At 29.9% G+C, this 12,156-nt stretch overlaps 1 protein-coding gene across 3 annotated transcripts in view; it reads right to left on the bottom strand.

The window, feature by feature from the left end:
- Positions 1-8,530: 8,530 nt before the first annotated feature.
- Positions 8,531-12,156, bottom strand: part of LOC111620186 (mitochondrial coenzyme A transporter SLC25A42-like) — a 19,597-nt gene continuing 15,971 nt past the window's right edge. For all 3 annotated transcript variants that reach the window (XM_023362074.1, XM_023362072.1, XM_023362073.1), the window contains exons 2-7: positions 10,264-10,398; positions 9,929-10,052; positions 9,670-9,859; positions 9,295-9,411; positions 9,069-9,220; positions 8,531-8,994 (exon numbers count right to left, since the gene is read on the bottom strand). In XM_023362074.1, the coding sequence (XP_023217842.1) occupies positions 8,678-8,994; positions 9,069-9,220; positions 9,295-9,411; positions 9,670-9,859; positions 9,929-10,052; positions 10,264-10,386 (1,023 nt within the window). In that variant the 5' untranslated portion in view covers positions 10,387-10,398 and the 3' untranslated portion in view covers positions 8,531-8,677. The remainder of the gene's footprint in view (positions 8,995-9,068; positions 9,221-9,294; positions 9,412-9,669; positions 9,860-9,928; positions 10,053-10,263; positions 10,399-12,156) is intronic.

Genomic DNA, 12,156 nt, shown 5'->3' with positions numbered 1-12,156 from the left:
TAGTTCAGAATTAGTCTGTACACTTTTTCTTGTAAATGCTATGGGGGATAGTTAAATCATTAATATTTCCTCATTTTGGTCAGGTTCAGATTTTAAGTGGGACATTCTATATTTGCATGTGTAATAAATCAATAATAGCATTGCTAATGACAAAGTAAGTTTGGAACAGATTCTGTCAAATAATTGTTTTACAGAAAATAATTAAAAACAAACTTTGATGTCCTCATTTTATTAAATGTTACTGTTAAATTAATAATAAATTCCAAGCATCATATCTTATGAACATTTTGTAATTTTAAAAACAAAATTAAGAAATTAAAGTAACTTACAGAATCTGTTACACGATATTTGTTGACCTCTCCTTATTGCAGCTTGATTCCCTTATAACAAATTTTCATAAGATGAACTTTGTTCAGTCAATAAACATCAGAAGAAATTAATTTCTTTAACATGTTGACAAATATATAACCATTCCATTTTCATAAACAACCACCCATGAAATTGCTTGTCCCTTTACCAGAAAGTGTTTTGGTTATTAATCGTATGCTTTGTATTCTATGTGAGCATAACTTAGCTATTTTCTCAGTTTTAAGAAATTACTATGGTAATAAAGCAGACATTTTTGTTTTGATCAACCAATAACTTCAGTAAAATAGGCAAAGCACCATCATTAATGTAAAAATTCAAAATTTTCATTTAATTTATATGCATTTAAGAGTGGAAGTTCTATTATTAGTCAAGCAGATTAATTTGGATTTATTTCAGTGATGGAATCAGATTTAATACATTGCTAAAGAAAATTAATTCTCAACTATAGAAATGATAATTGCATCAAAGATGACTTCCACGTTGTTTTTATAAAATGTAAGATGAAAACTGAGTTATAATTGCATGCATGTTTATCAATATGTAAATCAAGTCAGGAAACTAATAATGGTCATGGTTCAATGCAAGTGTTTTACTATTTTGTAATAAATAATCATCATCAAATGAAAATTCTCTAAGCACAAATGTGTAAAACAAATTAGTTTAGTTTATCAGAGAAATGTCTGATATAGCTATAAATTAATGCCAATTATTAGAATATTAACAGATGACTGATTTATTTAAAGATTACAAAAACTAGATATGTAATCTCAATTTTAGCTTCTACAATAATAGATAATGTGATTGATTATGCTATATACATGGTACGATCCAAAAGTTTGGGGGACTTGGCGTAAAATTCCTTACCTTGCAAAGTTTATATTGCCGATGCACAACCACCTTCAAAGTAATCACCTTGGGCGACAATACACTTTTGCCAGTGCTCTTATAACTTCTGGAAGCATTGCTGGAAGCCATTTTTTGAAACCTTCCGTAAGACCTCCTGTGATGCTGCTCTCACCTCATCTGATGACAGACAACAGCATCCCTGCAAATGCTTTTTCATTGATGGAAACAAACAAAAATCACACAGGACTAAGTCCGGTGAATAGGCAGGGTGTGGAAGCACATTAATTTGAGTTTTTCCGAGAAACTGTGACCATTTGGAACCTATGTGCAAGTGTTGTCATGCAGATGGTACCAGTCTCAACTTCGCCAGATCTGTGGCCATTTATGATGAATGGATTCCCTCAAATGATGCAAAATGTCTAGATAATGCTCCTTGTTTACTGTTCTGCTTTCAAGAATAAATTCTGAATGAAAAATTCCTTGAATCAAAAAATACCTCCATTGTGATTTTCCCTTTACTCTGATCCTGCCAGAATTTCTACGATCACAGTGAGGAGGGTGATTTCCATGTTGAAGAAGAATATTTTGATTGGATATCAAATAAATAACACCACGTTTCATCACCTGTTATGATGTGGTTCAAAAAAGCTGGATCCTTAATTAACTTTGTTGATTAAATCACCCGATATTCTCATTTGTTCTTCCTTTTGTTCAGAAGTCAAAAGTTGAGGGACAATGTGCCAAGACACACTATGCATATTAAAATCTTTCATTAAAATATGCTGGCAATTAATCTTTGATAAGTGAGTAGCTGCAGTGATTTTTTTTTTCGAGGGTTTGGTGACGATCTTTGCAAACATATTGAGAGACCAACTCAACATTTTCCTCGTTCTGTGAAGTTGAAGGTCGACCAGAGCATTCATCTGCGATGGATTCTCGGCCCTCTTTAAAATGGCGATGCCATTCATACACCTTCGATTTCGCCGTGATAGAATCACTGAACACTTTTCTTAGCAATTTTAAAGTCTCCTTAGCTTTTTACCTAAACACTGACAAAATTTAATGTTGCACTGCTGTTCTTGAAACTCCATTTTTATTACATCGCAGAACAAAGGTAATTATCTCCAGAATAAACCATGATCGCTGCTGTTTTCATCACGCGACATGGGCGAAACCAACCTGAACACGTTAGGAGTGGTTTGGTAGAATCCATTTCATACACTGTAACTTCAAATACATGCTTTTGTTGTCAAAGATTACTGCAGTCCCCAAACTTTTGAATCATACCACATATATGTATAAAAAAGTCCTCAGTAAAAAACAAATTTAATCATATCTGAAGTAACTCGATGTCATCCTGATTTTTAAACTGAAAAATTTCACTTTTGGACTAGTAATTATATTCAAAAATAGCCAACATTTATTGCACGAATTATATGCAATTCATCTCTGACTTACAAGTTATAGCATACTTTCCATATCCAATTTACAGAAACAGTATTCAGATTGACGATTTATTTCCCGGGCCGATGACATGTCCGTCAAGAATGGCTAATGCATCCACGTTCAAGTATGGTGGTCATGCATTTGATTAGCAAAGACCATAAACTCCCTTTTATCATCAAGTTAAAAAAAACCATGATTAATGCAAACAAAGATATGCTCGGAGTCATAATTAGCCATTAACCGTCGCCATATTATAAACAAATAGGACTATATGGATAAGTAAAATGTTTGTCAATTGTTTGTAACATCATCACATTGGCATCAAAGCTAGAAAAACAAAAATTGTTGACCGGAATCAATAGCTCGAGTAGTATGTCGTGTCAAAGTACCCAAATAATCTTTCTTTACATTCCAAAATCTAATCATTTTAATTGTATTCATTGTGGATTTGATGGGGTCGGCCAGATGAGATACAGGATGGGCCACACTTGAAAAATCCCCAAGATTTCCAACTTGGTCTTAAATCTAGGTCTCTAGAGCAGCAGGCTGACACTTTCTACCATCAGTCCATATAGATTTTTTAAAAACAAAAAAAAAAAATGAAACAAGATATGTAGTACTCCTTATGTTTATCTACACCCAAGTTGAAAACTTTTGCAATATGGGTATTTTGTAAAATGATTGTATTGAAAAAATCCCACATTTTGGCATTTAATCAGATGTTAAAATAATTTTGATAATGTCAAAAATTATACTAAGTGATCTATAACTAAATACTGTAAGTAAAAATTTCTTTTAATGTGTTTTTCTTCTACTTTTTGAACATAGACATGAAAAGTTAATATTTTAACCTCAAATTTGGATTTTTTTGACAAAATATTTTTCAAAGTACATCCCACAGTTCATTTTTTTTCCAGTAAAATATTAAATACATTATTGCTCTGCTTTGTTTCTTGATGGAGAGATTATTAGTTCATAAGATATAAGCATATGCAAGTAGCAATGTCCCAATACTGCAGGTACCATATCAATACTTTCTTTCAATACAGAGTACTTTTTGTACTCAAAGTATGGTTACATTTTTCACAAACAGGTAAGGTCTGACTGGAACCAGATTTTGCAACAGAATCAGAAACCCAAATGGAATTTCACATTATTTTTAGTTAAGTTAAACTTATATAAAATGAATGCCCAAAAATCAATAAAAATATGTATTATATCAAATTTCATTTCCAGAACCTATATATGCTTAGTTCTGATTACTATTTATAAATAGTTAAATGTTGAGCAACAAACACATATATTGCATATTTTAATCCTCACTGGCAGTCCAAGTTGATCAACAATTTGTATATACTTGTTCAAACTAACATTTGTAAAATTTGAACAAAAAGGACTTTCCGTGTAAAGCTACCGCTTTACCTCTTCACCAATGATTTCTTATTCACACCTATCCCACAGTAGTACCCACAAAGCCCATTAGTGGGACAGTACACATCTGGGGCTTCTCTTGTGTACACGATAAATCTTAAGAGAGTAAACTGAAGTACTGACTGATGCACTGATTTCTGATCTGGATAGACAGGATTTGATTTCCTGGAGTGAGCAAAAAAAATATTAATTGCTGCTGTGGAACTTACTCAGCCTTCATTGTAACTAGGGTTTCTCATTTCCCGGTCTTTTGCTTGTCCCGGGATTCCAGGATAAAAGTGAACTGTTTCCCGGGATAGAATCAATTATTTTTAAGGTATACAAAATATCTTGAAATTAAATGATATAATTATTTTTTGTTTTTTAAAGTAATTTTAAAGTTCTGTATCATCCAAAATCATAATAATGCTGTGTAAGATATATAATAAAAATTACCTTTGAATTATGTAGAAATTTTCACAAATAGAAAAAATTTATTAAAGTTTGCTAGAAACTGCATACAACAACAAAAATGCTTTGAATTGAGTTAAAAATTAAAAATTGAACTTAGATCAAACCTATAACTTAGAAGGTAATTTTCGTTTTTTAAATAAAATATAAAAGTTACAATATTTTGTATTATAAGATTTTAAAAAGCAAAGGTGATCAATACTCCGATCACTCACTCTAATTCTTATTTTTGTAATGAAAAGTCTTGCTACCAAGAATGCCCTTTCCGATTCAATTGATGTGATTGGAATTGTGTTTAATGCATTTAAGAGAAGACAGATGTGTTTTTTTCACCTGTAGCCTAGAAGATTTAGTTTGTTTTCGAGACTGTAGTGCTTCTTTTGCTCTCTAGTATTTTTGATGTCTACCTCGGCTGCTTTAATAGCGGCATCAAGCTTATAGCTCAATAATTCGGCAATTCGTTTGGCTTTAATAATCGGGTTTATGAAGAAAAACTTCATACTTGCAGACTTTATACTCGTTTGTATCTTTGCCCAATTTGCACAATCTGGCGTTACACATTTATGGAAGCTACTGGGCATGGTTAAAAATTAAGACAGTGTAAGCGCAATTATTTCATATATTACAAGTAAAGAATTTTCGGAGTCCTGGCACAAATAAGCTACGTATTGATTATTGACCAATTGTGACATGCCATAACGAGCAAAAATTTAAAAAAAAACTAATAGATAGGTTTAAAATTAATAAATACAAATGTATTCTGACAGTGAATGAGATAATTATGCTTTTTATTTGCAAAATTTCTTAACCTTAACACAAAATAAGAAAAAAGTGAATTTTTAAGAAATTTGCAGGATGTCCCGAGATAAGAAAAATTTCCCGGGTTAAAAAAAAACAACCGGAATCCCGTTTGAGAAACACTAATTGTAACCTATCCTCCTTTTTTACGTGCTCCATTCTTATGCAAGTTTGAAATAATGTGGTTGACAAAAGAAAACTAATCCTCTTTTTACACCATAAACTGCTTTACCCTCATGTAAAAATTTTCAAATTAATGAAAAGCTAAATTTAAAAAAACAAAAGTTGTGGCCTTCTTAAAAAAAAGGTAATTCTTGATTTCAAAAAAGAAAATGTTACCTTTTTGTAAGCACAGTACAGTACCCACATGTGCATCAGAGAATGCTGTATGTTGATTTTGTTTCCTCTTCTACCTTGTGATTACTATATTTATGTGCATAGAATGTTAATGATAAACAATAGAACAATAAAGCTCATATTTATTTTGTAAATGTATATTTTTTTCATTCCATTGAAGTTGTGGAGCATTTTTATATAGCATGCACAAACTGTACTTTTTACATGGCATTCTTTGGAACATATGCCCATCCCTGTTTTTGTGCAGTGGATACTTTTTGGTAGGAGGCAATGCGACAGACCAAACAGCGATGGCAGGAAAGATTTCCAGTATCAATACTTGTGATATTGGGACGTCCCTACTTGCAAGTGCTGCAGCACTAGTATTTTTACAATTTGAATATTGTGTGATTTCATTTTTAAACTCAAATCAAAACGATGATAAAATACTCTAACTGATGCATCATATTTCTACAAATATTGTTCAAATTATAATGCAGACTTTAATTTTGAAAAATTAAAAAAATTACTTGGAATTATACAACAAAGCTTCTGTGAGTGAAGAATGGATTTTGTTTTGTCAAACCAAGGTTGTAAGGACAATTGTCTTCTTAGTCCTTATATGAATGGGCGTAATGCAGAAGCTTCAATGGCATTGGAATTAGTAAATTGAAATCTGTCAAGATGTGGTTTGTGAACTACCTCTAGTTGCTAGTCTTTTTAGCATTCCACCACTGTAGTACAGCGGTGGAATGTTAAAAATGGTCCATACTCTGCACGGTTGCAAAAAAATTGTCACATTTACATTTAAACAGGATTTTCATAAAAAGTACAAAAGTTGTTTTGGAACAGTGCTAAAACTTTATTTAAATCATCCACTTTTCAGTACTCAATGAACATGCAAAATTCATAATGAGTTCTGAAATGGAAAGCTTTTTTTCAAATGATGCCAACAGCAATTTAAAAATTTTAAGATTTTTTGCCAATTTGCATTATTTTAGATAATATGCATTTAGATAATAGACATTGTTTACATATATATTATTTTAATTTAATTGCTTTATATAATTTCTTAAGTACCAAGGAATTTGACTGAATTAAAATATTTTATTACTAAACAATTATATATTCTATTCATAATACACTAAACGGATTTATTGGAGTAGAGGATATCGTTCAATTGGGAAAAGTTTTACATTAAAAAGCTAAATACGAACTGCATAGGGAGTTATATTTATGTCAAAAAGTGCTATATCAAGAAATCGATGCATTTGATGATAATTTTTTAAGACGTGCGACATCAATATTTTGAAGGAAGTGTTTTACCACTTATATTGAATGACCTCAAAGCACCTGAAATATTTAACACACATGAAATATAAATAGGTTACTCCAGGAGCTTTAAAAGTTTGTGATTATTTTTTGAAATTATTCCGACGATAAATTATTGTGTAAAATAGATGGCAATGGCAATAGCAACTGAAAACTATAAATTGAAAAAATGAAACAAATTGTTATAAAAGCTTTCTCAGTGATTAAAAAACTTTAGTTCTTGGCACTAATTGCTTTTGGAATAATTTTAAAAAATGGTCATGTAAATTTGACCATTTAGCCTACATGACCAGAGAATTAACTACTTCAGGAGCTTTAAAAGTTTAACTACGGTAGAGCATAGATTATCCGAATTTCGATCAACCAAAACATCGGTTAACCGAAAGCATTCCATTCGGACTGTGTTGTGCTGAATCAAACGTTTTCGATACTAGGTTAACTTCTAAAGTATAATTTTTCAATATATATATATATATATTCAATATATTTGTCATGTACAAAATAAATAAATTTTAACGATTTAATAGCCACAATGATTATTATAAAAATTTTCGTTAGGCTTAACGTCAATGCAANAAACGGGTTTTCCCCTTGCTATGGTTGTCTGCCTAGTTCAGTTCAGCCACAATCCGCTACAGTTCGCCTTTATCATCAGTTCGAAATGCAGTGGTTCCATAATACCTGCAATGTTCCATAATACCACCTTTTCCTCTATAGTTTTAGAACTAGACTTGTGAAAAGGGAAAACCATATTTTATTATATTATTAAATATCAAAAAATCAAGTTATATGGTTTGAATTTATACTTATATGGTTTTAGTTTATTTTTATACTTACATATAAACAAATTTTAATAGTTAAAAAATATGAATATTTGTAGCAGGGGATGCAACTGCTAGTGCAATGCCACAACAAATGAAAAATTATTTTGTATTTTAATTTCATTTCACAGTAATTTTTAATGATATTCCAAAAAATTTGAATTTATCATAGCTTTCTTTCCAAAAAAACTAAAATAAAATGTTTTAAATGAAATTAGAAATTAGCTAGATATTATTGGTAAAAAATCATTTTCAATGTACAATATTAATATAACAGATATAGCTCTAAATTCAAATAAAACATACTTTATTTAAAATTTAAAAAACAAAAAAAAAAAAAGATTTCAATTTTATATAATATTAATTATATCAAAAAATGATATATGATTACACATTTACATTAAACTTTCATTGCATTACTTACTTCTCATGTTACTTAGTTTTATATTGCACTTTTTTCCTAAATATCATATTATTACTTATATTGATGTTGCAAAACAGATTAACTTACAAAACTATAATAAGTGATTTGGCTTTTTCTTTTTTAATTTCTGAAATATTTTAGTATGTGCAAATCAACTGACAATATGAATTATTTAAGTACTTGTCTAAACATTCTATACAAATAATGAAAAAGTCAGATTGCATTAATTCAAAGCTGTCTACAGGTCCTGGCACAATAAAATTATACGGTTTTCCATATGATTTTATCAAGGTAGCTATTCCTCAAGCACTAAATAGCATCAGTTTATTTTTAAAAAAAGTGATTTTTTTTAAATGAAATAGAAGTTTTAAAAACTAATGAAGTTTTTAACTGAAGAAATTAAATTGATTGTAGCAAGATTTACTTAAAGAGAAAAGAAAGATTGTTGACGAAGAAACCTCTGTGTAAGATCAAAAGTTGTAAAGCTAATTCCTACTGCAATTGGACCTTTAACCCAATTCATGCTCAGTCCTTTATATAGTCCACCAATAAGTCCTTCTTCACGGACTACTGATATCATGGTTCCTGAAATTGTGTAATAAGTGTTTCCTGTGAGTTGTGCAGTCTGCATCCTTCGTCTTACTATGTCTAATGGGTATGATGACGATTGCCCAAGAAGACCTGCAATTGCACCACACAACATTCTTTCTGCAGGATTAGGTGCATCTCGCTGAGTGTATTCTAGTAAAATGAATGCATTTTAAATAGAAAATATATTTTCATAAATATACACACAGTTATAAGATGAGTCTTACCATTATGAAGTCTCTTTAGAGTTTCATAAGTAAAAAAACAAGTACCAGCATATGGAATCACACCTAAAACAGTTGGTGAATAACCTCTGTACAAAGTCTTAGGGCCTTCTTCTCTACAAATTTTTACAAACACCTGCAGTAATGTATTATATCTACAAAATAATTTTAAAACAGTTTGATCATCATGTACTATATAAACACATTAAAATATGAAAACAAAGTTTACTTTTCCCGATGAGTTACAGCCATTCTTGCTCTTGCCAAATCTAGTGGATAAGTACAGGTGCTGGAAATGATACCTGCTATTGATCCTGCAAGGAATGTTTTTGCTGGTTGGGTTTTCCTAATTAGGAGGAAAACATAGTTGATTTTTATGATCATCAATCAAATAATCATTGAACATAATCTGCAATAAGAATGTTATTTTAATAAAAAAAAAAAATTGAAGCAGAAATGAATTTTTAAGCCTTTGTGGTTAATACAATTCCATTATCAAAACTGAAATATTTTATAGCAATAATAATGTAATTTTAAAAGTATCTTATAGCCTATTTTTATTTAAATTAGTATAATTTCATATTTAAAACCAAATGATCATCACCTCTGACTGTTAGTTTCAATCCTCAATAATCTTTTCATTTGTTCATGTGCTGAATATTGAATGGCTGCATAAGGTATAATTCTTGCCATTGTAGCAGAATTTCCCCGCCAAAGACTGAAAAGTCCAGCACTTCTATAACTATGCAACAAAAACCTAAAAACTTCTCTGAATGAAAACTGTTTATTTTGAACTGGAAAAAAATTATAAATTAGTCAATTTAAAATATACAAAATAGTTGCATATAAAAAAATTTTCTTACTCTGAAAATTAATTTTTGCACGATCCAGAGGTGCAATTACTGTTTTTGCCACTGCTCCAGCAGCAGCACCAGCTAACAATGATGTGATAATTTTCTTTTGATTGGTGCTGATTGGTGATTGGTGCTACATATACACATATAAAATATATGAATTAATTTGAACAATATTAACATTTTTATTCAACTATGAATAAAATTTTATTTCATGAAATTACTGAGATGTAAAAATTTAACATTATTAATGTCTGCATAAATAATATAAAAATCTTAACTTTTATATAATTTTATAAAAACTTATAGTTTCAACAAATTAAAAATTACATATTACTATCTACCTTTCTTGAATTATGTCGATCTTCATATTTTTGATCAAGTTTATCTTCTTTATGTTTAAGTTCAACTTCTAGTAATATTTGACTTGAATTTCTATGAATAACTGACGTATTTTCCACAATCATTTCGATTCATTTCTATTATAAAGAAATAATTATTAGTACATTTTATCATCATTGTAAACTTTGCTTTAATTAATTAATTATAATATTAGACAAATTCATTTTTCTTTGATTCCTATTCTTAAACAAACAACTCCACTAAAACCAGATACATAAAGCTTTTCTACATATTCCTATTCTTAAGCCAAAAGAAAATTTTATGTTGAAAAAATTAACATTTTAATGAATTGATAAATTAAACAAGAAAAATACGAATAAGTACATATTAGGGATTAACTTGCTGCTAGTCACATTGCCAAAAGTTAATATTTTAAATTTGGTGAGAAATTTCTTGGATCACATAACCAAAAAGATAATCATCTATTTCTCAAGAACTATGCATTTCAGTATTCTAACTTCCCAATACTCTTCTTTTTCCATTAACTCAATTTGACAACAAAATAATTTCCCATACCCATTACTCAATGTTCAATGCAGATATATATGCTGATTAAAACTCATCAGCAGTGGTAGGAGAAGCACACGCCAGTGTGGCAGGCTATAAATGCCAGCATTTCCCATCTGAGAAATACTAGCCTTTTGGCTAATTTAAGTGAGAAAATTTTTCTCACTTAAAGTAGCCAAAAGACTAGAAAAACTGTGCTTCTAGATTATATTCTAATATAGTATAATTGCATGCATATACTATATAATCTGAATTACCTAATAATCCAATAATAATTGTATGCAGCTTGTGAAACTTTGATTTCTGAAATTCTGGTAAAAAAACAATCAGAATTTCATTGATTCCAAATTTTTGAGTCTATAGAAACTAAAAACCTAAATTAAAATTAATTCCAAGAGTAAATCTGTATCTCCCAAATCATTAATTGCATAAACAGGAAAAAGAACATACCATAGATTGAGTATTCCTAATCTGAAAAGCTTGATACCAAAAATGTCTTGGATTTTAGAATATGATATGATGTTGGAATTATCACTGTCAGATCTTTTTGACATTTTAAATAATATATAAAAAACCCCAACAAAAAATAAAACAGTCACAGAATGTGTAACAGTTTAGTAAATCACAACAGTGCATTCAACTGCAACATCATTCCTAGAACTGCAAGTCACAGTCCTATTTCAAGGAGCTACCTAACATAAAAGCATATATTTCAGAATTCAAGATAGTAACAAGTTGACTTTTTCCAAAGATATTAAATTATAATAGGTAAGATATAAAACAAATTCTCTAGCTAAAATATTTTGGAGATTGGAGATTTTTAAAATAATTTTCATTAACCTTTGCATTACTAAAGGAGGATACTTTGCGCCTACTATGTCTTTTTTTTGTATTTATTCTACTATTCATTTGGTTAGTGTTCTGAAAAATATAATTATTGTTAACTATATTGAGCTTAAGCATATACAGTAAAACCTGCCTATGGAGACCACCCACGGTTCCTTCAAAAAGTGGTCTTTTAGACAGGTGGTCGTCCAATACAGGTGGTGCTGTAATACCGTATTTCCATACGTATTTTGCGCACTTTTTAGCCATTTCTACTAAGCAAAACTCGAGGTGAGCAAAAATAAGCAAATTTTTTCAACGATAGGGCTATATTGGTATTGTATTTTATTCTTATCGGATAACCCGATTTACAGGAGTCATGATGTTATAAGACAGATTTAACACCAATACTTTAAAGATTAATACAATACTCGCATTTTCTCGATTATAATGCACACTTTCTTTTTTCCGACTTAATTAATTCGACTCGGTTCTTTTCGTTC

The sequence above is a fragment of the Centruroides sculpturatus genome, unplaced genomic scaffold (assembly GCF_000671375.1).
Source record: "Centruroides sculpturatus isolate CEXI.00-Female unplaced genomic scaffold, Cexi_2.0 scaffold206, whole genome shotgun sequence".
NCBI classification, from domain to species: Eukaryota; Metazoa; Arthropoda; class Arachnida; order Scorpiones; family Buthidae; genus Centruroides; species Centruroides sculpturatus.
Note: the sequence above shows the minus strand (reverse complement) of the source record. Positions and strands in the feature narration are given on the sequence as shown.